Source organism: Mustela nivalis (assembly GCF_964662115.1).
Source record: "Mustela nivalis genome assembly, chromosome: 1".
Lineage (NCBI taxonomy): Eukaryota > Metazoa > Chordata > Mammalia > Carnivora > Mustelidae > Mustela > Mustela nivalis.
Window position 1 is genome coordinate 100,423,471 of NC_139020.1, and position 21,696 is coordinate 100,445,166.

A 21,696-nucleotide genomic window follows, 5' to 3' on the forward strand; every position below is an offset into this window, starting at 1 on the left:
CATCTGGGTTTGTATTACAGGTAACAATTGCTTGTGATGCGGTTCTCAGCTCAAAATCTCCATATAGAAAGCAGGACCCAGACACATGGGAAAATGAATTGCCAGTATCCAAATATGCCAATAATCTTACCCAGTTGGACAATGGAGTCAGGATTCCTCCAAGGTGAGTGTCAGATAGCGAAATGGAACTTCACCCCTTAAAACTGGCCAAAGGAATATTTATGTTTTTACCTCTTCTCTGAACTGGCAGTTATGTATATTTTTACCAGATGCCGCTGATTAAAACTAAGCTCAAAATTCTTTCTAAAAAGATCTGTACCTTTGTAGAGGCTGAGCATGGCCAGTCCATACTGCTGAGCTCAGTCCCCAGCCCTCGGCTCTCAGCAGCAAGCACCCGCTTGAAGGTGCTCTTTGCTTGAGGGCTTTCTCTGCCTGCTGAGGCCAGGTAGGCCTGTGCATGGGACAATGAGAAATGCCACGGAGTTAATGCTCCCTCCTGTCCTCCTGGAACAGCCCTCAACCGGTGACTGGTGTGGATGGATGAATATCCTGGACCCTGACTCCTCGAGCGGCGGCCTCCTGGAGCTCCCAACTATATGGAGTCCGAGTTTCCCATGGTGGTCATCTGCTTGTTGACATACCTGGACTGGCTTCCTGCCCTTTCCAGTCTTCCTTCCCTCCATTTCTTCCTGGGATCACCTCCTATACGAGCCATTTACATTCAGACCTTTGTTTCAGACTCTGCTTCTAGGGGAACCCAACATTTACATTTGTGACAACATTTGGTTGTCACGCTTGTGGCTGGAATACTCTTTGGGCATATTAGCATCTCCTGTTAGGTCTGTTGTGTGGACAGAGGCGGGTGCTCTTGTCTTGTGAAACCCTGACTGTGCTGCCTTCACGTTCTGTGTGGTCGTAGGGGAAGGCAGCCTACTTCTGGGCCTCAGTTTCTCCCTTTGACAACGTGGCTGGGGATACTGATTCTGAAGGGTGTTAAGTAGAATTAGATGATCAGACTTCTGTAGGGTACTTGGCATGTACCTGACACTAAACTTCAGTGAAGTTGACATTTTTTCTACTTCGTTCAGATCTGCTGTGTAGCAGGATTTTGTTTAAATGAGCTTTACTAGGTGTGGTTAATGCTTTAGAACTTTAGGTGTTTATGCATGTGGGATCCTGCATGTTTTTGACTTATTTGAGCTCCACTGTCCCTCATGTAGGAATTTGAAGGAAACGACCTCACCTCCTGACTGTAGGTTCTGTGTTTTTTTAAGATTATTTGCTTGGTCATTTTTTTTTTTTTTCTTTAGAAAGATTATTTATTTACTTGAGAGAAAGTGAGAGCAAGAGAGAGGCAGGGGGAGAAAAAGGCTCCCGGATGAGCTCGAGGCTCCATGTGGGCTTCATTCCAGGACTCTGGGATCATGACCTGAGCCGAAGGCAGACGCCTAACCATCTGAACCACCCAGGCGCCCCCACTGTGTCAGTTTTCTAAAGTAGAAGAGCCTCGTGGAGGCAGGCAGTGTACTGATTGGTTAGTGGCGACACTAACATTCTGAAGGGTGAAGGAGGGAAGGAAGCGGCGGTTTCCATTGTTTTACTCACTGCTGCCTGCAACCCCCAGCTCGAGACCTTCCATTCTCTTGGATATTTGTTTTCTTTCTTTCTTTCTTTCTTTTTTTTTTTTTTAAACCTGAGGCTTTTTTTGAAAAGAATTTATTTATTTATTTGACAGAGATCACAAGTAGGCAGAGAGGCAGGCAGAGAGAGAGGAGGAAGCAGGCTCCTTGCTGAGCAGAGAGCCCCATGGGGGGCTCGATCTCAGGACCTTGAGATTATGACCTGAGCTGAAGTCAGAGGCTTAACCCACTGAGCCACCCAGGTGCCCCTTGGATGTTAGTTTTCTAGCTATACCTCGAGTTCCAGTGATCCTAACTGCTCTTCTCTGACTTTTCAGTGGTTGGAAGTGTGCCAGGTGTGACCTGCGGGAAAACCTCTGGTTGAATCTGACCGATGGCTCCGTGCTGTGTGGGAAGTGGTTCTTTGACAGCTCTGGAGGCAACGGCCATGCGTTGGAGCATTACAGAGACATGGGCTATCCTCTGGCTGTGAAGCTGGGAACCATTACTCCTGATGGGGCAGGTGAGTGTGCCTTTATTGGCTTTGGGAACTTGTGGTGGCTCCTCTTAACTGAAATGGTGCCTTCATTCCTGGTTGGAGGGTGTAGGCTCTGGATGCAGCTCAGGTCTGAATCCTGATTCTGCCTCCTACTGGCGAGTCTTCAAATCCTTCTCCGCCTCACGTTCCGCATCTGGAAGACGATTGTGGTAGCTCCTTCATAGGTCTGTTGAGGCACCAAAAGCATTTAGCCCAGTGCACACAGTAAGGCCTTAATACGAGTAGGTTGCTACTGTTACCTGTTATTACTGTCTTTCTGTATATCTCTTGGCTAAGAGGACAGAGGGGTAGGAACCAGGACTTGTGAAATGAGCAGGGATAATCAAGTCCAGCATTAAAACAGTAGAGGGAAGCCCTAGAATTCATGATGGGAGTTAGCATCATTTTAGAAATGGAGTCATAAAGCAGGGGGATTTTAAAGGATATTGTGTGTCAGAGTCCTTGACAGTGGCTGGTGGCCAAGGACTAGCCTTGGTTCCTACTTGTACTGCCAGCTTCAGAATTCGTTCTTTTTCTTTATGTTCTCACACCATATGCTCTCAAATGTTAATTTTTGGCCATGTTTGCACAATTCTTTCCATCTACCATTTTGTGATGGAAAAGGGAAATAATACCAGGATCAATAATGAGAAACTTAAATGCTGAGCAAGGGCCATAAAAATCTATCATCTAAGCATCATTAAAAACATTTATCAAGTAAACATAGATCTATACCAACACCTTAGGTCAGTCTCCTTCATCTTTCCAAGTTTTAATCTTTATTTTTTCTTTATTCTAAGGTCAGATGATTTTTTTTTAGGAGACGTACCAAGACATTCTTCTTTTCTTCTGTTCTCTTTCTCGGACTGAATTAGCCTGTTTTAGAGTTAATTGGCTAGGATGTTTCTCTAACGATGGCACACTTCTTGTCTACCATGCCTTTCCACCAAACTGGTTTTGTTTTTCGTCTATTTTGTAATTGAGGGCTGACCGTTTGTCCACGTAAATATTCTCTCTCTCTCTTTTTTTTTAAGATTTTATTTATTTATTCGACAGAGAGAGATTACAAGTAGGCAGAGAGGCAGGCAGAGAGAGAGGAGGAAGCAGGCTCCCTGCTGAGCAGAGAGAGCCCGATGCGGGACTCGATCCCAGGACCCCGAGATTATGACCTGAGCCGAAGGCAGCAGCTTAACCCACTGAGCCACCCAGGCGCCCCGTAAAGATTCTCTTGACTCACATTTTGGATAATCTTCCTGTTTCTGGAGTTAGTGGGCTGATTTTGAGCTCCTTAGAGAAAAGTAGCGGCAAGAGGATAGCCCTCCGCCCAGTCCAGGGTGAACCCTATGAGTACCACGATCGGAGGAGGAAAAGTCGGGACATGCTGCTGGGTTGAGGGTTACAGCAAGTTGCTTACAGGTCGTTATGTTGAATGCTGTACCAGGCAGCCATCCTAAGGCTACAGAGGGAAGGGTTTGTAATATAGGAGTTCTAGTCGGTAGCATTGTAGGGGTGGGAATCATTTGAATGTGTGTGTGTGTTTTAAGATATATTCATTTAGAGAGAGAGAGGGAGCATGTGCGCATGTGTTTGTGACCATGTGGTTGTGGGGTGCGAGGTGAGGTGCAGGCAGAGGGAGGAGGAGAGAGAATCCCAAGCAGACTCTACCCTGAGTATGGAACCAGATGCAGGGCTTGATCCCATGACCCTGAGATTCACAACCTGAGTGGAAACCAAGAGTCGGTCGCCTGACTGCACTACCCATGTGCCCTGCACGTATCTCCTTTCTGTTTTGGTTTTTGTAGTGGTTTGATAAGACCAATTATTAGAAGTCCAGTTCCCAGAACAACCTAAGACTACATTTGTATTTGTATACATGGTTTGGTTTTAAAATTTCGGTTGTTTGAAGGCAGAGAGCTATGTCTCACTCATCTTTAGGTTCCATGTAAAATCTTACACGTGGTAGGCATGAATATTTTTGTTAAATAAACAGACTGGTATGTAAGTATTTAAATAATTAGATTACATTTAAATGTATGCAAATAATAAAGGCAAGGGTTAATTCTGTTCTCTACATGTCTTTAATTTTCCAGAAGCTTTCTTTCGAGCATGAAACTAATTTTCAAACTATGATTTAGACTTTTTTCTTTTTTTCATCTAAAGTTTTTTTCCTTTCAGCTCGAGGAAGGAACGTGTTATTTTTGCCCCTTGATTACACAAGGAGCCGATATTCAGTGTAACATATTAAGAAAACAGAAAAATTTAGAGATATAAATAAAAATCACCAGTAATATCATTTGTCAAATCACTTCTCACAATTTGGATATTTCCTTTCAGTTTTGTTTCCTGATTTAGGAATTGGCCTTGGTCAATTCTTATACAACCACCCAGACTGCCCCTGCCCCACATTTTTACAAAAATGGAATCACACTGTGTAAAGTTCTATTCCTTGTTTTCTTCTACTTAACATTAAATATACATGCATATACATATTTTCCATGTTATTAAATACTCTTTAGTATCCCATGATAGTTCCATAAATCATTTAATTTTTCTCCTGTTAGTTGTTATAATTTTTTTGCTCTTCTGATGAGCATCCTTGTATATATGGAAATCTTTGGATGTTTGTCTGACAATATATTTAAGATCAGTTTTTCTGAACAAAGGGTTGAACCTTTTAAATTTTCAGTTGCCAGATGAACCATGAGGGACTATGGACTTTAGGAAACAAACAGAGGGTTTTAGAGGGGAGGGAAGTGGGGGGATGAGTTAGCCCGATGATGGGTATTAAGGGGGGCACAGATTGCATGGAGCACTGGGTGTTATACACAAACAATGAATCATGGAACACTACATCAAAAACTAATAATGTACCATATGGTGACTAACATAGCACAATAAAAAAATAAATTATCAATTGCTGAATTTCTCTTTTAAGCAGTTACAGTAATTTACATTCCCATTAACAGTGTATGAGAATACCCATTTCAGCAAATCTTTGACAACTTTGGGTATTTGTTGTTTTTAAAAACCTTCGCTATTCTGGTATCTTGGTTTCATTTGCTTTACTAGTGAGAATGAACATTTTTCATAGTATTTTTGGCCAGTTTGTAGTTCTATTTTTGAATTTCTTAGGTTGATTTTCTAGTAGGCTTATGTGTAGGTGTTCCTTCTTGATTAAAATAAAAAACTCTTCAGCTGCTAAGAATATTAATTCATTATCAGCTATAGTTAAGGTTTTTTTTTTTTTTTTTGGTTTGTTTTGCTTGTTTGTTTGTAGAGGAGGGAGAACTAAAAAAAAAAAAAAAAAAAACAAAAAACAAAAACTTTTCCTTATATAATTGAGATTTTTGAATAAATCCTGTTTTGATCATAGAAGGTGTAAAACCAACAGCAATGTAGATCATCTAGCCTGTGATGAGGGTTCTTGGAATTCATTTACCTGAAATAATTTTCACTTTTTGAAGAAAGATCCGGATTTGATTTCTGCTTGTCTTGTGCAGAGTTGGTTTTAATGATTATTTTCAGTCTAATTACCATATTAGTTTATGGGATACATCAATTTTATTTTACTTTTTTAAAGTCTGTTTAATAGATGGCTAGCTATAACTCATTTGTTTTAAAGCCAAATAAGTTTATGAAAACATGCCTGTAGTTTCCCTTAATGTCTGAGGATGAGCCTGGTGGAGATTGAGGCACAGGAGCGCAGGGTGCCCTCTGTCCAGGGGCGGGTGGCCACCTCCTGGTGAAGATACCAGTGCCAACGGTCTCATTTCCATATTTGCTCAGCTCACTGAGGCTAATTCAACTCGCAAGAGAGAAAGTGTTTATTTTTTAGGTTATAGTGAGAACCACAACTGCCTGTAAATGGGATGTTGATGTTGGCTTGACCAGTACATTCCTTTCCTGCAGGGAGCTGACTTATATTTAGAGTACCGCTTAGTGAACATGGAATCCAAGCAGGTTGTGGACTCAACTATTTAATGGTAATGTGATCTGATCATCCCGGTTTCCTTCTCCCCAGTAAGGATATACCTGTTCGGTGAGGACCTCCTACTTACCTTGAGGTTGCAACTTAGAATTGGTTCTTCCAAGAAGTCTGGACCACCTAGGTGAGGTCATGGTGGTGGCCTGGGTCATAAAAATGGCCCCCATATCAAATTCCATTCCGGGTCTCCATGAGCACAGTGACAAACAAACCAAGAAACAGATCGCGAGACAAACAAACAAATAAAAACTTTCCTCTGTGGGAGGAGACATTGATTTGGCAAAAGCAAGGATGAGGTTCTTGGTAGGAAGGGAGTGAGGAGGAACAGAGATAGGAGAGGGTGTTTTGCTCTTCTGTTGTGAAACTAGGTTACCTAAGAAGAAGCCTAAGTGCCTTGGTGATTGCGGGAGAAGCTTCTGGAGATGCCCACAGCATCTGTGAAACTGCCTGGCCCTAGGGGCCCCTGTACCAGCTCAGTAGCATCTTATGGTGCTCTTTCTTGAGTCCACTTCACATTTTTTTTTCTGTGACTACATGTCATTTGTAAGTTCTTCATCCTTGCCAAATTTGAGGATCACAGTTCATTTTTAGATTTCTTGTATGTTACTCATTCAACTGTTGTCATTGGAGTAAAAAAAATAACTGTGTGTCTGACCAAATCATGTCACATCTTTGGAGCAGTTAATGACTGGAGGGAGGAAACATTAATTTCTCAATATGGCATGAGTCTAATAAATTAAGAATTATAGAGTGTTGTGTGGTTTTCACTTATTTCAAAATCCTAGGCCAATGCCAACTGTTCAGCTCTGGCAACTTTGTTATTTTCTAATGAAGCTCAAATAATTAGAGGCTTAAAGTCTTAAGTCTTCAAAACTATTTCACTCGTTAATAAGAACCGAAGTTAAAGTGCCTAGGGAATGTTATTTTCACATTTAGTCAGTATCTGAGTGGTATTTTTTTTGTCACTTGCTATAAATTAAAAAATATTATTTATGTATTTCTTTCAAGTTATTAAAGATTTTTGTTGGTGGTTTTAGCATTTAAACTTTTTCTTAATTTCTTAAGAAATTCTTAATTTTTCTTAATTGGGCTGGGGATTTTGTCTTTTGTTTTGCTTTTGAGAGCCCTGAATTATACTAAAGAAAGACTATAAATGAAGGCTGCCTATCTACAAGTTAAAATGGGCCCCTGGAGAAAGAGGGACAGCCAAGAAAGCTATACAACATCTAATCTATTAATAATAGAAAGACTAACTTCCTTTGGTGGCAGTGAGTCTCCACAGATCTGGGTTTGGGTCAGAAGATCACCATAGGTTGTGTGTGTATGTGTGTGTATTTCTTTTTTCCTCCTGGTGCTATTCTAAAGAGGAGGAAAATCATTGGACAATCTATCTTTTAGTGTCCCCAAGAATTGCTATTTTTTCTTTTTAAAAAATTACTTATTTTATTTTATTTTTAAAAAATATTTTATTTATTTAGTTGGGGGAGAGAGAGAAAGAGAGAGCAGGAGCAGGGGAAGGGGCAGAGGGAGAGGGAGAAACAGACTCCCTCCTGAGCAGGGAGCCTGATGCAGGACTTGATCCAGGGACCCCAGGATAATGACCTGAGCTGAAGGTAGACATTTAACTGACTTAGCCATCCAGGTGCCCTTATTTACTTATTCTAGAGAGAGAGAGAGAGAGAACATAAGTGGGAGGGGCAGAGGAAGAGAGAATTTCAAACAGACTTCACACCCACTGTGGAGCCCAACATGGGGCCCAGTCCCACCACCGAGATCATGACCTGAGCCAAAACCAAGGATGGGACACTCAACTGACTGAGACACCCAGGAGCCCCTGCTATCTTGATATCTATTTTCCCTGTAATAGATTTTGTTTTTCCAATTTAGGAGTGAAGAAATTGGGGTTTTTGACTCTCCCTTCCAATTAAGGACTTGGAATGGTGCTTCATCACGTCTCTGAGTCTTCTGAGAGAGCTAAAGAAATAGTCTGGTGTAGAAGCAAAAGGACTGGGTGAAGGGCCCGGATACCTAAGTTCTGGGCTACCTTTGGGGTTTGAGGCAAATGACTGAACCTTGTGAGCCTCTTTTCCTCATCTGCAAAATGGGCCTGAAGATATCTGTCCCCTCCCCCACATTGCACTACTGTGTAAGGACATACAAGGTGATGGACTCCAGAGCTTCTGGGGAGATTTGCCAAGAAGGCCAAGATGCCAATCCCTCAGGCACTGGGACTGGTGGGCCCGGAACTGCCTGAGTTACCCCGCTGGGCCATGCGCACCCTCATTGGCTGTGTGTGCTACGGGGTGGACACATTGGGGATGTACTGAACAGTCTTCACTGAGTCCACTGGGGGCAGACAGCAGTGTTGGAAAGAAGGGATGAAGGGGCAGGTGGGAGGTGGGAGCTGGCCAGCTGACAGGTCTGAGGCTGTGGAGGATTCCACAGGCAGAATTTTGTTTTGTCTTGGACCTAACACCTCACTCCAGCTATTCAGGTGCTCCTGAGGGCCTGTGTGTTCCCTCTGCCCCCTGGCAGGCTCTCCCTCCCACGGTAGGTGGTGCCACTCTCTCCTCCCCCACCCTTCCCTCCTCCTGCACTGTTGTTATGTCAGTGTGGTTTTGGTTACAAAATCAATTGTTAGGCATGGACACTGGTCTAATTTCAATTATTTTAACTTTAGACACTGCTTTCTCAAAATTTTTTTTTTTTTTTTTTTTGGTTTCAGAAAACCTTTAAAAAATTAACTTTCTGAAAGTAAAAAATTGATATATGGGTATAATTACAAAATAGACCTATTAATTTTGTTTGTTGTTGATCATCTGTCTTTCCTCCAATTGAGTGTAACTCACAGGAGGTTTCTGTTGGCTTTATTCACCAGAGTATCCCAAGCCTGGTGCACAGTGAGAGCTCAACAGATACATGTTGAATATTGAAGGACTTGATTAAAGATCTCGTTCCTTGTTTTCTCTTCACCTTGTAGATGTTTATTCTTTTCAAGAAGAGGAACCCGTTTTGGATCCTCATTTGGCCAAGCACTTAGCACATTTTGGAATCGATATGCTTCATATGCATGGGGTAAGAAGGTCTACTTTGTCTGTATTCCTACCTTGCAGGGAAGGAACCCTTTAGTCTCTTTAATATGTAATTGCTGTAACAGGAATCTTACTTTTGTAGGTTTTAGGTTTTAATGTTTGCCTTCACTTCTTGAATTTAATTAATTAGCATTTTCTTTTGGTTACCAGCTTAAATTTTTTTTATGTTATAATAAAAATGGCACCTCGTCAAAAGTACCATTTGTTTTAGTTGGAGTTTGCTTGTGAAATTTCTGTCTATTTTGATGGAGAGTTGCATGAATCACTCCTTGTTCACTGAAGCGAGAAGGTACTAGAAGATGACCTTTAAAATTATCTGTGACCGACATCACTTTAATTAATTTCAGGAGGGGAAGCTGAGCTTGGGGGTGGAAAGAATAAGCCAACATGTTGTTGTTGATGGGGAAAGCTTTGCTTCATTTAATATTGTGTTTTCAAGCTGGTATCATGACTATGTAATGCCGGTTCCTGTGAGGAGCTGCTGCGGTGTGCGTGCTGTGCTCGGGCCCTGCCCTCCTAGCCCTTCTCCTCGGGCTCTCCTCCTCCTCTGTCTCCTCGTCCTCACTCATGTTCCCCTTTAATTTATGTTCTCTGCTCCTCTTTAAGCCTCCCTCCTATTTCAAGGCACTTCCAAGGCACAGGATTTTCCTTCACTTTCCTGTCCAGTGGCCTTGCTTTTCTGTTTGCTGGATTGCACTGTATTTTCCCTTGAAATTGCTAGCTTCTTTCCATTCCTGTTTGTCTTTCTTCCTCCTATCTCCTTTCCTCTCAGTCTCTTTCCCTTTCATTTTTAAATCTTTAAAGAGTGTATGTGTGTGTGTGTGTGTGTATTTGCTGTGGAAAGACACACATAACCTAAAATTTGCCAATTTAACTATTCTTTTTTCAAAGATTTTATTTATTTATTTGAGAGGCAGGCAGAGAGGGAGGAGGAAGCAGGCTCCCTGCTGAGCAGAGAGCCCGATGCGGGGCTCAATCCCACAACCCTGAGATCATGACTCTGAGATCATGACCCGAGCCAAAGGCAGATGCTTTAACCCACTGAGCCACCCAGGCGCTCTGCCAATTTAACTATTTTTAAGTGTGTGGTCTGTGGCATTAAGTACATTGACAGTTTTATGCATCATCACTACATCAATCTCTTTAACTAGATGATTTTTCTGCTTAGCTTGGGGAACAAAGGGGCAGGAATATCCATTGCTGTTAGAAGTAATTCTTGAGATGTGAGCTTTGGGTGGTAATTATACAACTAAAGTTGGTTTCTTTCAATGACTTTGTCCCAGACGGAGAACGGGCTTCGGGACAATGACATCAAGCCGCGGGTCAGCGAGTGGGAAGTGATCCAGGAGACTGGGACAAAGCTGAAGCCCATGTATGGCCCCGGGTACACGGGTCTCAAGAACCTGGGCAACAGCTGCTACCTGAGTTCTGTCATGCAGGCCATCTTCAGCATCCCAGAATTCCAGAGAGCGTAAGTGTCCCCCCCAAAGGACCTGGGCACAAAGTGCTGTCCTTGTCCGTCACAGTATGTGCCAGGGAAGCCTGTCTTCAGCTGCAGGACATGTCGCCATAACTGCGTGGTGTGCCTTCTTGCATTGAAGCTGGGTGAGAACTATTGTCAAGTGTTACAGGAATCAGGTGACATATCTGAAAGCAATTTGAAAGGGGCTGTCGCAGAGAAGTGGGCTCTGTTAATTTTGACATAGGTACATAATCTGGAGTACAAATTCAGAGTTTGCAGACAGCAGGTACCTGCAGGTGTCCAGTAGTAGAGGTCATTGTTAACTACTAGTGTGTTGTGGTTCTTTTCTAGGGCTTTGTCACAATAATTCCTTTTCTGTTGGTTTATAGGTAGTCAATTATGGAATTGGTTATATGATTACATTGTATTTGTTCAACGAATGTTTTTTGGGTGCCTTTTACATGTCCTATGCTATTCTAGAGCTGGAGATGCAGTGATTTAGAAAATGTATGTGCCTTCATTGAGATTATACTCCAGTATATAATCTCTAGAGAGACAATAAACAAGGAGATAAGTTATAAAATTGCAAGTACTGATGCATGCCAAGAAGAAAGTCAGGCAGGGTCAGGTGTTGGGGATTTAGGAGAGGTGGGGAGGTGCCTTTTAAACAGACCTGAGATGGAGCGAAGGTCTGTAGAGAGAACATTCTGGGAGAGAGATCACAGATGGCACGACCTTGAAGCAGGTGTGAGCTTGGCACGTCCTGGCAAAGAAGGGCACGTGGCTGGAGTGCTGTGGGCTAGGGAGAGGGATGGGAATGAGGTCAGATAAGTGGGCAGAGCTGGGTGCATGAAGTGCCAGGGAAAGGGATCTGCTTCTAGATTCTTCTCTCTAGAGCTTTCACACTCAGAGAGTCAAAGCCTGAAGATGGAAAGATGGACAGCACAAAGCAGAGGGTGTGCAATAGGAAATGAACTTAAGAAGTGAAAGAAATGAGATTAGAGATGGGTGGTGGAAGTTGGCACTGCTTTGTCCAAGTAAGCTGGTCAGAAGGTGGCGGCTGGGGCCTGCTCAAGGAAGCATGGACAGGGCAGAGTGTTTCAGAGCAGGGGTTTGGAGCCAGGCTGCCTGGGTGCACTGTGGGTTTCATCTCTCCTTTCCTGAGTAACTTTGGAAGCATCCTGATTTCTCATCTCTCCAATGGGTAACTATACCCATGTCTTCCTTGTATGATTGTAATGAAAACCCAACCAGGTTATACAGAGAGCCCCCAACAAGTGGCATTTTTTGGGTGCCTTTTACATGTCCTATGCTATGTCACTGCTATTATCATTGTTCACTTTGATACGATTGACATAATTCCTAGCCTTACCATTTTTTAAAAAATTTATTTGACAGAGAGAGAGAGAGAGAGACAGAGACAGACAGAGAGAGCATAAGCAGGCAGAGTGGTGGGCAGAGGGAGAGGGAGAAGCAGACTCCCCACAGAGCACAGAGCCCGACAGGGGGCTCGATCCCAGGAGCCTGGGATCATAACTTAAACTGAAGGGAAATACTTAACCGACAGAGCCACCCAGGTGCTCCTTACCATTTGTTTTTGAGATAGTAATTGTGATGGCATAAACTGTGGCTCTTGATCCTGGCTACATGTTATAATCACTTGGGGGACTTTGAAAAGATGGCAGATCCCAGGCCTCAGTCTCAGGCAGTGTCGTTTGAACATCTGGGGGGGGCTCTGGCTTTGGTATTTTCTGAAAAACTCTCTAAGTGACTCTAACCTGCACCCAGGGTTAAGACCCACTGCTAGAAGCACGGGCATTTTAGGGAGGCCCATGAATGTGGCTGCAGAGGTAGAATCTCAGAAAAAGTTTTCTGTGCGTGGATGAAAGGCAAGAAGGTCTTCGCTCGGATGGTGCTTATTTTGTTTCTGTTCTTTCAGTTCCTATGTTTTGACTCTCCCTTCTCATTTTCTAGGTATGTAGGAAATCTTCCAAGAATATTTGACTACTCTCCTTTAGATCCAACACAGGACTTCAACACACAGATGTAAGGACTGATTGAAAAGTATCTAAAAGTGTTTTAGGAAAATACCCATTGATTGAGCATAATGGTTATTGCTGGGTTTCAGAATTAAAGGCAGTTCTCTCTCTTTTAAAAAATTTTTCTGTAATAAAAGTGTTCTAAAATGAGCATGTGCTACTTTTGTAAGAAGAAATATTAATAGTTACTTATAAAGTACTGAGGATGGTTTGAAATGGCATCATTTATCGAGAAAAATCAAATAAATAAGTTGTTTTTGAGTCATCAAGCTAAAATGTTCCACCTATAAGCATTCATAGGTAATGCTAATGCCTTTATGAGGAAACAACAATGACCTTTTTGTTTTTCTTTCTCCCTCCTGTCCAGGACTAAGTTAGGACATGGCCTTCTCTCGGGCCAGTATTCAAAACCTCCAGTGAAATCTGAGCTCATTGAACAGGTGATGAAGGAGGAACACAAGGTATGTGTCCCAGGGTTTGCCATGTTGAGATGCAGGTAGGAGGGGCCTTTGCCACTAGAATGTGGATTTCCTATGATTTGGCACATGGTGGCTATAAATTTAGCAAGCTGTCAGAATAACTGTTTCATTTTGGAGTCTAGGGTGTCTGTGTGCTCTTAAAACTTATGGTAAGAAATCGCTAGGGTTGGTGTTTCTAGTGACAGTTGCTTTATGAATTAGAAGTGAGTGTCATCATAAACGGTTTTCAGAACACTGTTCTACATAACATAGAGCTGAGATGGGAGGAATAAGCCTTATACAAATATAAACATTTTCTCCTTGGTAACATAATCTTGGCCCTTGTAATATCTGTCTCCTCCTAAGCCTCGACTTTGTTTGCTAGGATTTTTCCAGAAGCTGGTTGTTAAAAAACAGCACACACATTCCTATTCTTCCCCCTTCTCCACCCTACTCCCACTGAGGAGCTGAGGGTTCTGAAGTTCTGGAGAGGTCTGGGCAGTCCCCATTTTTGGTAAGCTCCCAGGGGTTTTGTCAACACACTCAGGTATGAGAAACTCAGTTGGCCACTCAGTCACTGTTTATGGTAGGGTAACTGAAAGATGTACTCCATCTCCTAATAGCCAGACTTGCATTTCCATGTGCCTGCGAATAGGCTGTTGACCTTTCCCTGGGTGGCTCTGTTGCATGGCTCCAGAGGGCACTGCTCACAACCTGGTTTTGTTGAGGGGGTGCCCTTGAAATTCTGCTGGGCACAGCTTACCTGGCTGTGCATTTGGCAGCCTGGTTTGTAGCATTGCCTGTGGCCTTGTGGAGGGCATGCCCTTTTCCCCACCACCTGCTCTGATTTCAGAGGGCATTGTCTTGACTTAGTGGGCAAGTCTGTTTCTCAAGTGTTGGCTTCCGTGCTCCCACCTGAAGTCAGTCATCCTGAACTAGACTGACAGCACGAATTGAAAGGGAATAGATTCTTGTTCATAATGAACCCAGCTAGTTGGGGAAATAGAGTGACTGAGAGAAGGGAGAGTATGCAGGGAGCATCTAGAGGCGGTGTTTGGAGATGGGGAGGAGGAAGGGGTTGAAGAGGATAGAGTGGCATGGGGACTGGAAGATGGATTGCTGTCCAGCATGGCAAGATGCCAAGTTCCTTATCCATTGAAGACTGGAAGGCCCTCATCTGGGATGCAGCTGGAGGGATGTTTGGTTGTGCGGCTGGGGGCTGGGGGTCATCCAGGCTTCTTCTAACTCTGAGACCCTGTGAAGCATGGAAGAGGTGTTGGTGAAAACAACTTGGTCCAACATTTTCTTTTCATGACATTTATCCTGGGTTTTCATCCCTGCTGTGCCACTTCTTGGGCTGCTTTTGGGTCAGAGCCCACCTTCCTTGGTGATAGAGAAGGAGCCTGGACTGGGTCTTGGGCACTCTGACTTCCTTTCTGGGCTCTGTCAGGAGTCACATAAACTTCCAGTCCCAGCAGGCAGAATTAGTCCAGGTGGTGGTTGTGAATGTTGCAAGTGTGAAGGTTCTCTCTCCGGTGTAAATAAAATCTCGGTATATTACACACCTGCGGTTTTGTTTTTGGAATCTACTCATTTAAGAAAATATGGAATGGATTGGGGCACCTGGGTGGCTCAGTGGGTTAAGCCGCTGCCTTCGGCTCAGGTCTTGATCTCAGGGTCCTGGGATCGAGTCCCGCATCGGGCTCTCTGCTCAGCAGGGAACCTGCTTCCCTCTCTCTCTCTGCCTGCCTCTCTGTCTACTTGTGATTTCTGTCAAATAAATAAATAAAATCTTTAAAAAAAAAAAAAAAGAAAATATGGAATGGAAAATCATCAATTTGGTGATGTTTGCAAGTAAAGTTTGGTTTTGTTAATATTAAAATGTCCTTTTATATTAGAGTAAGAATAGTTCTTCTATGAGCAAGGCACATTCTTCATTCTATGAACAATGATTGCTTAGGCCCTTGCCCCCTCCTCACCACTGGGCTTAGTGTTCATTGTGCAGTAGCTCTGTGATCTCCTGGGGTCTGAAGCCTACATGTGGTCTGAACTCCTGCTTTGTGTGGTCCAACGTGGGTAATATGGCAGCATTTGGGCCATATTTGGTCTGTAGGTATGTTTTGCTTGGCCTGCACATAAACATCTAAATTTCCAGCTTCTCTCTCTTTTTCTCTTTGAGAGAGAGTGAGTGCAAGTTGGTGGGCAGGTTGGGGGTGGGGAGGAGGAGGGCAGAGGGACAGGGAAAGAGAGAATCTTAAGTAGGCTCCATGCCCAGTGTGGAGCCTGATACAGAGCTCAATCTCATGGTCCTGAGACCATCACCTGAGCTGAAACCAAGAGTTGGATGCTTAACTGACTGAGCCACCCAGGTGCCCCAGAACTTCCAGGTTCTCTTAAACAGTCAGACCCTGTAGCAGTTCCAGGCCCATGACAGCAGATGGCTGGAGCTGAGTAGCAGCCCTCCTTCAAACAGGACACACAGTCCCCAGCTGGCTCGAGTCCCTTTGTGATTCATGACTTGGCAGGTACGCTGCTGTATTTCGGTGTGTGACCTTTGATCTAGATGATCTGTAAAATCCTTTCCTGCTCTGTGGTGCCATGATCTAGTGGTCTTCAATGAAGAACCTTGAATGTGACCAGTAGTATGGTGTGCATCTTGGGAGTGGTGGGGAAGACCCATCTAGCTGGGTGGAATATACATCTTTGGTTCAGGCACCAATAGGGTACCTTTAGTGTTCAAAATGAGCTTGACTTGACCATATGATATTCTTTGTGGCTCTGGAGGAATCACTTTTAATCTGTTACTTGAACAGGCAAGTAATTCACAGTAAAATCTCCATTCCCCTTGACGGCGGAGGGAATTACTTTCTGAGGCATCAGGATTTTCACTGGCAGTTGGTTTCAGAGAAACCGGTCTGTGGGCCTCTTTCTTCTCTCAGGGGTCAGGAGCCCTTTGGTCAGGTGACCTTGTCTCAGGTCTGTGGCATTTGTGATTGGTAATGTGCCTGAAATACCCTACGAGAAGAAAGAAGGTACACAAGACCAGAGAAGGGGGTGGATCACAAGAGGAATATGGGTTGGAAGGGAGAGAGAGCAAGAGAGGAGTCAGAGCCATGTGGCGGGAGTGGCTTTTTATAGGGCCCCCGCCAGCTGTGGTACTAATAACTAAGATTGCATATGAAAGGCCAGGCTCTTTCTGTATGCTCACTAACGCAAAGAAAACCTGCATGAGGTTACACAGCCAGAGAGTGACAGGGCTGGGATTCATACCTAGCGGGCTGGCCCCTGCGTCTGCTTTTGGCCTCTACATGATCCTGCTTACCCCACAGTTGTTCCAGCATTTACTTCAGGTGTCCAAGTGCCTCAGTGTGTGGATGGTATAGGCGCATGACAAAAGGGGGTCCTTAAAGTCTGCAGAATTACCAGATGGTCCGTCATCTTGTTTCCCAATGCCTCTGCCTTGCATTTCTAGGCTACATGCTTCCTGGTATTAAATTGGTCTTCTACAGACCAAGGTGAAATCTAGTTTTTATATGTGCATGCTTACTTCACATTTTCATCTATAAAAAGATTTGTGGTATTTGTTTTGGGCACTGCCGTTTCTACATAAATGTGTTGAATTGAATTTTAAAATTAAGTTGCATCCGCAGTAGATAAAACCTCTCACTAGAGGGACACTTTTATTTCTTCAAAAAATTTACTCCTGATCTTATGCAGTCTGAGACCATGCTTTCACACATTTTAATGCTGAATATTCTGTAATTTATTTCTCCTTCCAAAGAGAACATGTTTAAAACAATTCTATGTTTCAAACAAACTGCATTTCTTTTTCTTTATAAAGATTTTATTTATTTATTTGACAGGGATCACAAGTAGACAGAGAGGCAGACAGAGAGAGGTTTTGGGAATGCAGACACCCTGCTAAGCAAAGAGCCCGATGCGGGACTCAATCCCAGGACTCTGGGATCATGACCTGAGCGGAAGGCAGAGACTTAACCCATTGAGCCACCCAGGTGCCCCAAATGTAACGTTTCTAACTCACTTTTTGAAATATGAAAAACAGCTGGGGGAAGGCACTCTGTTCCTTTAGCTGGATCTGGTTAGGAACTGGGTTAGATCCAAGGTTTATGATTTAAGGTTAAAAGTTGGAACGAATAGATGCCATACACCTGTGTATTAGGGGCAGGCTGGGATGTGTCTATCTTTCTTTTAATTCCTTGAGTTTTACTGTGTGAATGTCTGTGCAGGTGTTGCTCTATGTGATACAAAGCCCCACTCTTGCTGTGTGCGTATTAATTAAAGCATTAGGCTCAGAGGAATGTGAGTGAGGAGTGTCCGGCTACCTTCTTAGTGCAGAGCTAAACAGAAAGTCTTGTGTAAGCATTTGGGAAAGATTCTGAACACTGTAGTCCTCTTGCTAATTTTAGCTGATCTGTTTTGCAATTGCTGATGGAGGAAGTAAGTACAGTATCCTATAAATATGACAGGTTCCTTAGGTGGTTGCTATTTTAGAGACTCCCGGGGCTCCCTCCTAATAGAGTTAGTTGTTGGGACTAGCCATGGCTACAGCTGTGTAAGAGCCATCTCATGGGTGAGAGTGCCTGCTTCCTGAAGGCAGGTCTGACTCTTGGTCAAGTCTGGTCATTCCCTCTCCTCGTGTGTGGTGATAGACCCATAGGGGACTTTGGGATGATATCAGTGATGCTTTGGCAACTGGGAAATGTGGTTTCTTTGACTTAGTTCTTTGGTTCTTATTTTGACTTTTGGTTTCTTTTAGGTATTAGCTGCCTTATGCAGAGCCTGGTCTTCAAATTTTTTTTCTTTTTTTTAAATTTTCCAATATGCATACAAGTAGCATTGTGTAGCTTTAGCAATTGCCATTCTGCCAGTTTGGTTTCAGCAGTCCCCTCTAGGCTCAACTTTTCTTCCCCTTCTTCTGTCCTCCCCTTCCCTGCAGCGTATTACACAAAACCCAAGCATCCTTCTTTTCACCTGTAAATGTTAGCACACATCTGTGACTAGAATACCTTTTTTTGTTTTTCCACATAAAATCATGTTAAAAGTTACTTCAAGTGTTAGAAGCACACCCACAAAATTAGTAACTATTCCTCAGCATCATCTAATACCCAGTTCAGGTCTGGATTTTCCCCTGCAGTGTCAAAAATGACTTTTATAATTCCCCCTCCTTTTCTTTCTACAAGCTGTTGATTTGTGGAAGGAGCTGAATCATTTGCCCCAGCATCACTTTAAAGATTGTTGCCTTGTTCAGCTTGTGTCTCTGATAAGCTGGAAGCTAGATCTGGAAGATTTTCTACTATACTAGGTATGAAGGGAAGGTACTCTTAGTTGAGTGAGGGAATTAGGGGGGACTTCTCCTCTGCAATCAGGTAGAATAGGCGTGGAACAGCAGCCAGCCCAGCTGATGATCAAGGCATTAACTATGGAGTAGTCTAATTGGAATTAAAAGGCTCAAACCCAGCTGTGAAAGTCAGGAGTTGGTCTGCAGTGTGACGTGGAGTGGGAGACATAGCTTCTCTCTGGTTAGGAAGCCTTTTCAAATAGCTTTCCAGTGATCAACAGTTCTCAAGCTATAGCTGGCGGAGGATGGGGCGCCTGGGTGGCTCAGTGGGTTAAGCCACTGTCTTCGGCTCAGGTCATGATCTCAGGGTCCTGGGATTGAGTCCCGCATCGGGCTCTCCACTCGGTGGGGAGCGTGCTTCCCTCTCTCTCTCTCTCTGCCTGCTTGTGATCTTTCTCTGTCAAATAAAAAAAAAAAAAAAAAGAAAAAAAGAAAGGCCAGTCGAGAGAAAACAAGGAAACGAAATTGGTAGAGAAAGAGTAGAGGTATGGCTCGTGAAGTTTGCTGGGCCACGGTCCAGGTGCAGGGCCGAGGTTCTGGGGGTTTCACCACAGTCCTGATGAGGGAGCAGGAGGCTGGCTGAGGACAAAGCAAGAGCTGGCGCCTTGCACCCCCCCCTTCACCCGCTCCCCTCCATAGGTGTAGCATTCCTCGGGCACCCTTGACTGCCATAAAATGATAAATAGTTAACTTGCTGAGATCGCAATCCTGCAAGACAGGAGTCTCCCTTGGTTTGCAAATGTCCTTGAGATTACAACAAAGAAGTTACCTTATCAATAGCCCAATTTCCAAAGACACAGAACTCAGTTCCTCAAGCCTAATGTTACCCTCCCCTCCATAAAAACCGAAGGAGGTGGAAGTAGAAGGAAAAGTAAATAAAGTTAAATTTCTTCTAAACCTAAATCTCATTAACAAGGATGCTTGATAGCAGGAATGTAACATTCCACCAGACTTCCAATTGTCTTTACTTGATAGCAACTAAGCCTTCAATATCCTGATAGTATTCTTTGCCCCAATAGCCCTTCTGAACACCCCTTTGTCCTCACCTACCCAACTCCTGTGTATATAACCAACCACTCCTAACAACCCGGGGCGGCAGCCGCGTCTCTGCCTGCCCACGGGCCCTGTCCCCGTGCTTTAATAAACCACCATTTTGCACCAATGATGTCTTAAGAATTCTTTCTTTAGTCGTCGGCTCCGAACCTCCTCACCCCACCGAACCTGACTTAGGTTCTGGGACTTCATCAGTCCTGCTTGAGACTCCTTCCAGTTACACAACCACACAATGGTGAAGTGCGACAGCCAGATTTTCTGAATTTCCTGACTTGTTGAACTTCCCAAGGCAGCTGCTTTAATGGGGACAGGCAATCCCATCAAGTGGAAACCCAGATGGCAGGAGAAATGCCATCTGCAGTAGGCAGTGAGTGCGTGCTTATGGGAAGACCTAAAGAGAGATGCCCAAGGTGAAAAGATGGATTCTAAGCAGTGCCCCTGAGAAGTACTTGCTGGACTGACCTGTAATGTGAGGTGTGTGTGTTTGAAGAGGGCTTATTCAGAGCCCGAGACATACTGTCTTCCTTTCTTAGCAACTGGTAAGATGGACTCAGGGCCACCAGAGATGAGAACTAGTATGTGAAGGTGATATTAAGACATGGGATAAAGGGAGACCGACAGACAGACATACAGACAGAGAGATGGAGGGACAGCAAGTGACTGACTTTTGTAGCTGTGTGGTGCTAAGCCAGTTACTCAACGCTGCTTTGCCTCAGTTTCCTCATCTGTCAAGTGGAGAGAATCTTCTCCCTTCTCCTCCTCTTCCTCCCCCTCCTCCTCCTCCTCATTAGGTTAAGTGAGTTAAGCAAGATACATGTATAAGGTCCTCGGAACTATGCCTGGCACCTAGTACGTGTTCATCCAAGTTCCTAGAATGATGTCTGATATGTTAGAGCACTTCATAAATTTCTGTTAAACGGAATAAATGTTAGCCATTATGCAAAGATCAGGCATGACTTTTGCTTGCTCGTGTTGGCTGCTGCGAAGCTTATAGACATCAGCAGTGTGAGTAAAGAGAGTTGTAGTTGTTACATCTTTTTCAGGAGGTATATATATACAGGAATATTTAATTGCCAGGTAAATAGCAGTCTTTACCTAGCACTGGAAGCACATCAGAAGCCAGGGGTGTGTGCAGGATGGGCATTTATGTATGGTTTCCACATCCTCAGAAGCCCACATGCTGTCACTTCGGGGCATTCTCCTCTAAGAGCCGCTGGCACTGTTCCAGGTCCTGGGCAGTGTCCCTCAGCGTTTGTCATAGATGCATGTGTTGTCTCTCATTTCCCCATGGTCTCTCAGCTCTCTGAAGGCAGAATCCCCAGGGGTCTGTGCAAAGTAGGTGGTTAGTAAATACAGGATGACAAGATCAGGTATATATTCAGCAAGACAGGACACTTCACCCTAGTTTTCTTAGAACATGTGGTGGGGAGCTGCAGGGAGGTGGATAAGGGAGTTTTCCCATCCCCTGTTTCATCTGACTGTGTGATTGTGCATACCTAGGCACTGCCTAGATGTCCAGGAGATCTCGAAGGACTGTGAGATGTAGCCTCCACCTGCCAAGGCCCACTGTCAAGCTGAGGAGATGGGCCAGGGCAGACTGAAAGTTGAAGGAAGTGGGAGGCACTTTGTGCTGTGTGCCCGGTGATGGCCCAGGGAGCAGGCTTCCTGGATCTAGATGGGAATGTGGCCCAGAACTGAGCAAGTGGAGGTCTTGAGAAGATGTGTGTGGGCAGCAGCTACATACTTTGTGGGGTACACGAACTTCTTCCTTTGCTTGTTTGCCAAGGTGGGGTGTGTCTCACTGAGACCTACTAGAGGCTCCAGCTGCCATTCCCGTCTTTGTGTGGGAGAGCCTGGAATTGGAATCAGAACCTGGACTTCATTCTGGTTCTGCTGTGTCAGCTGCATGGTAATCTGTCTGCAGGACCTCCTTGAGTTGGAAGACCTTTCTGGCACTTCTTTGCCTGTTTCCATTCCCCTAGCTGTAAAATGAGGATAACGGCAGTACCTTCTCCACATGGTGATTGTTGAGTATGAAATGAATGACAGGTAACACCATTGTTAGATGCATGAACTTGGAAGGAACTCAGG

The 21,696-nt window shown here is 44.0% G+C and overlaps 1 protein-coding gene across 1 annotated transcript in view; it reads left to right on the forward strand.

Annotated features, from left to right (window-relative positions):
- Window positions 1-21,696, forward strand: part of USP13 (ubiquitin specific peptidase 13) — a 112,076-nt gene that overhangs the window by 46,317 nt on the left and 44,063 nt on the right. The window contains exons 5-10 of the mRNA XM_082744387.1: window positions 21-163; window positions 1,958-2,142; window positions 9,123-9,217; window positions 10,518-10,705; window positions 12,671-12,742; window positions 13,103-13,196. Coding sequence (XP_082600513.1) covers window positions 21-163; window positions 1,958-2,142; window positions 9,123-9,217; window positions 10,518-10,705; window positions 12,671-12,742; window positions 13,103-13,196 — 777 coding nt within the window. The remainder of the gene's footprint in view (window positions 1-20; window positions 164-1,957; window positions 2,143-9,122; window positions 9,218-10,517; window positions 10,706-12,670; window positions 12,743-13,102; window positions 13,197-21,696) is intronic.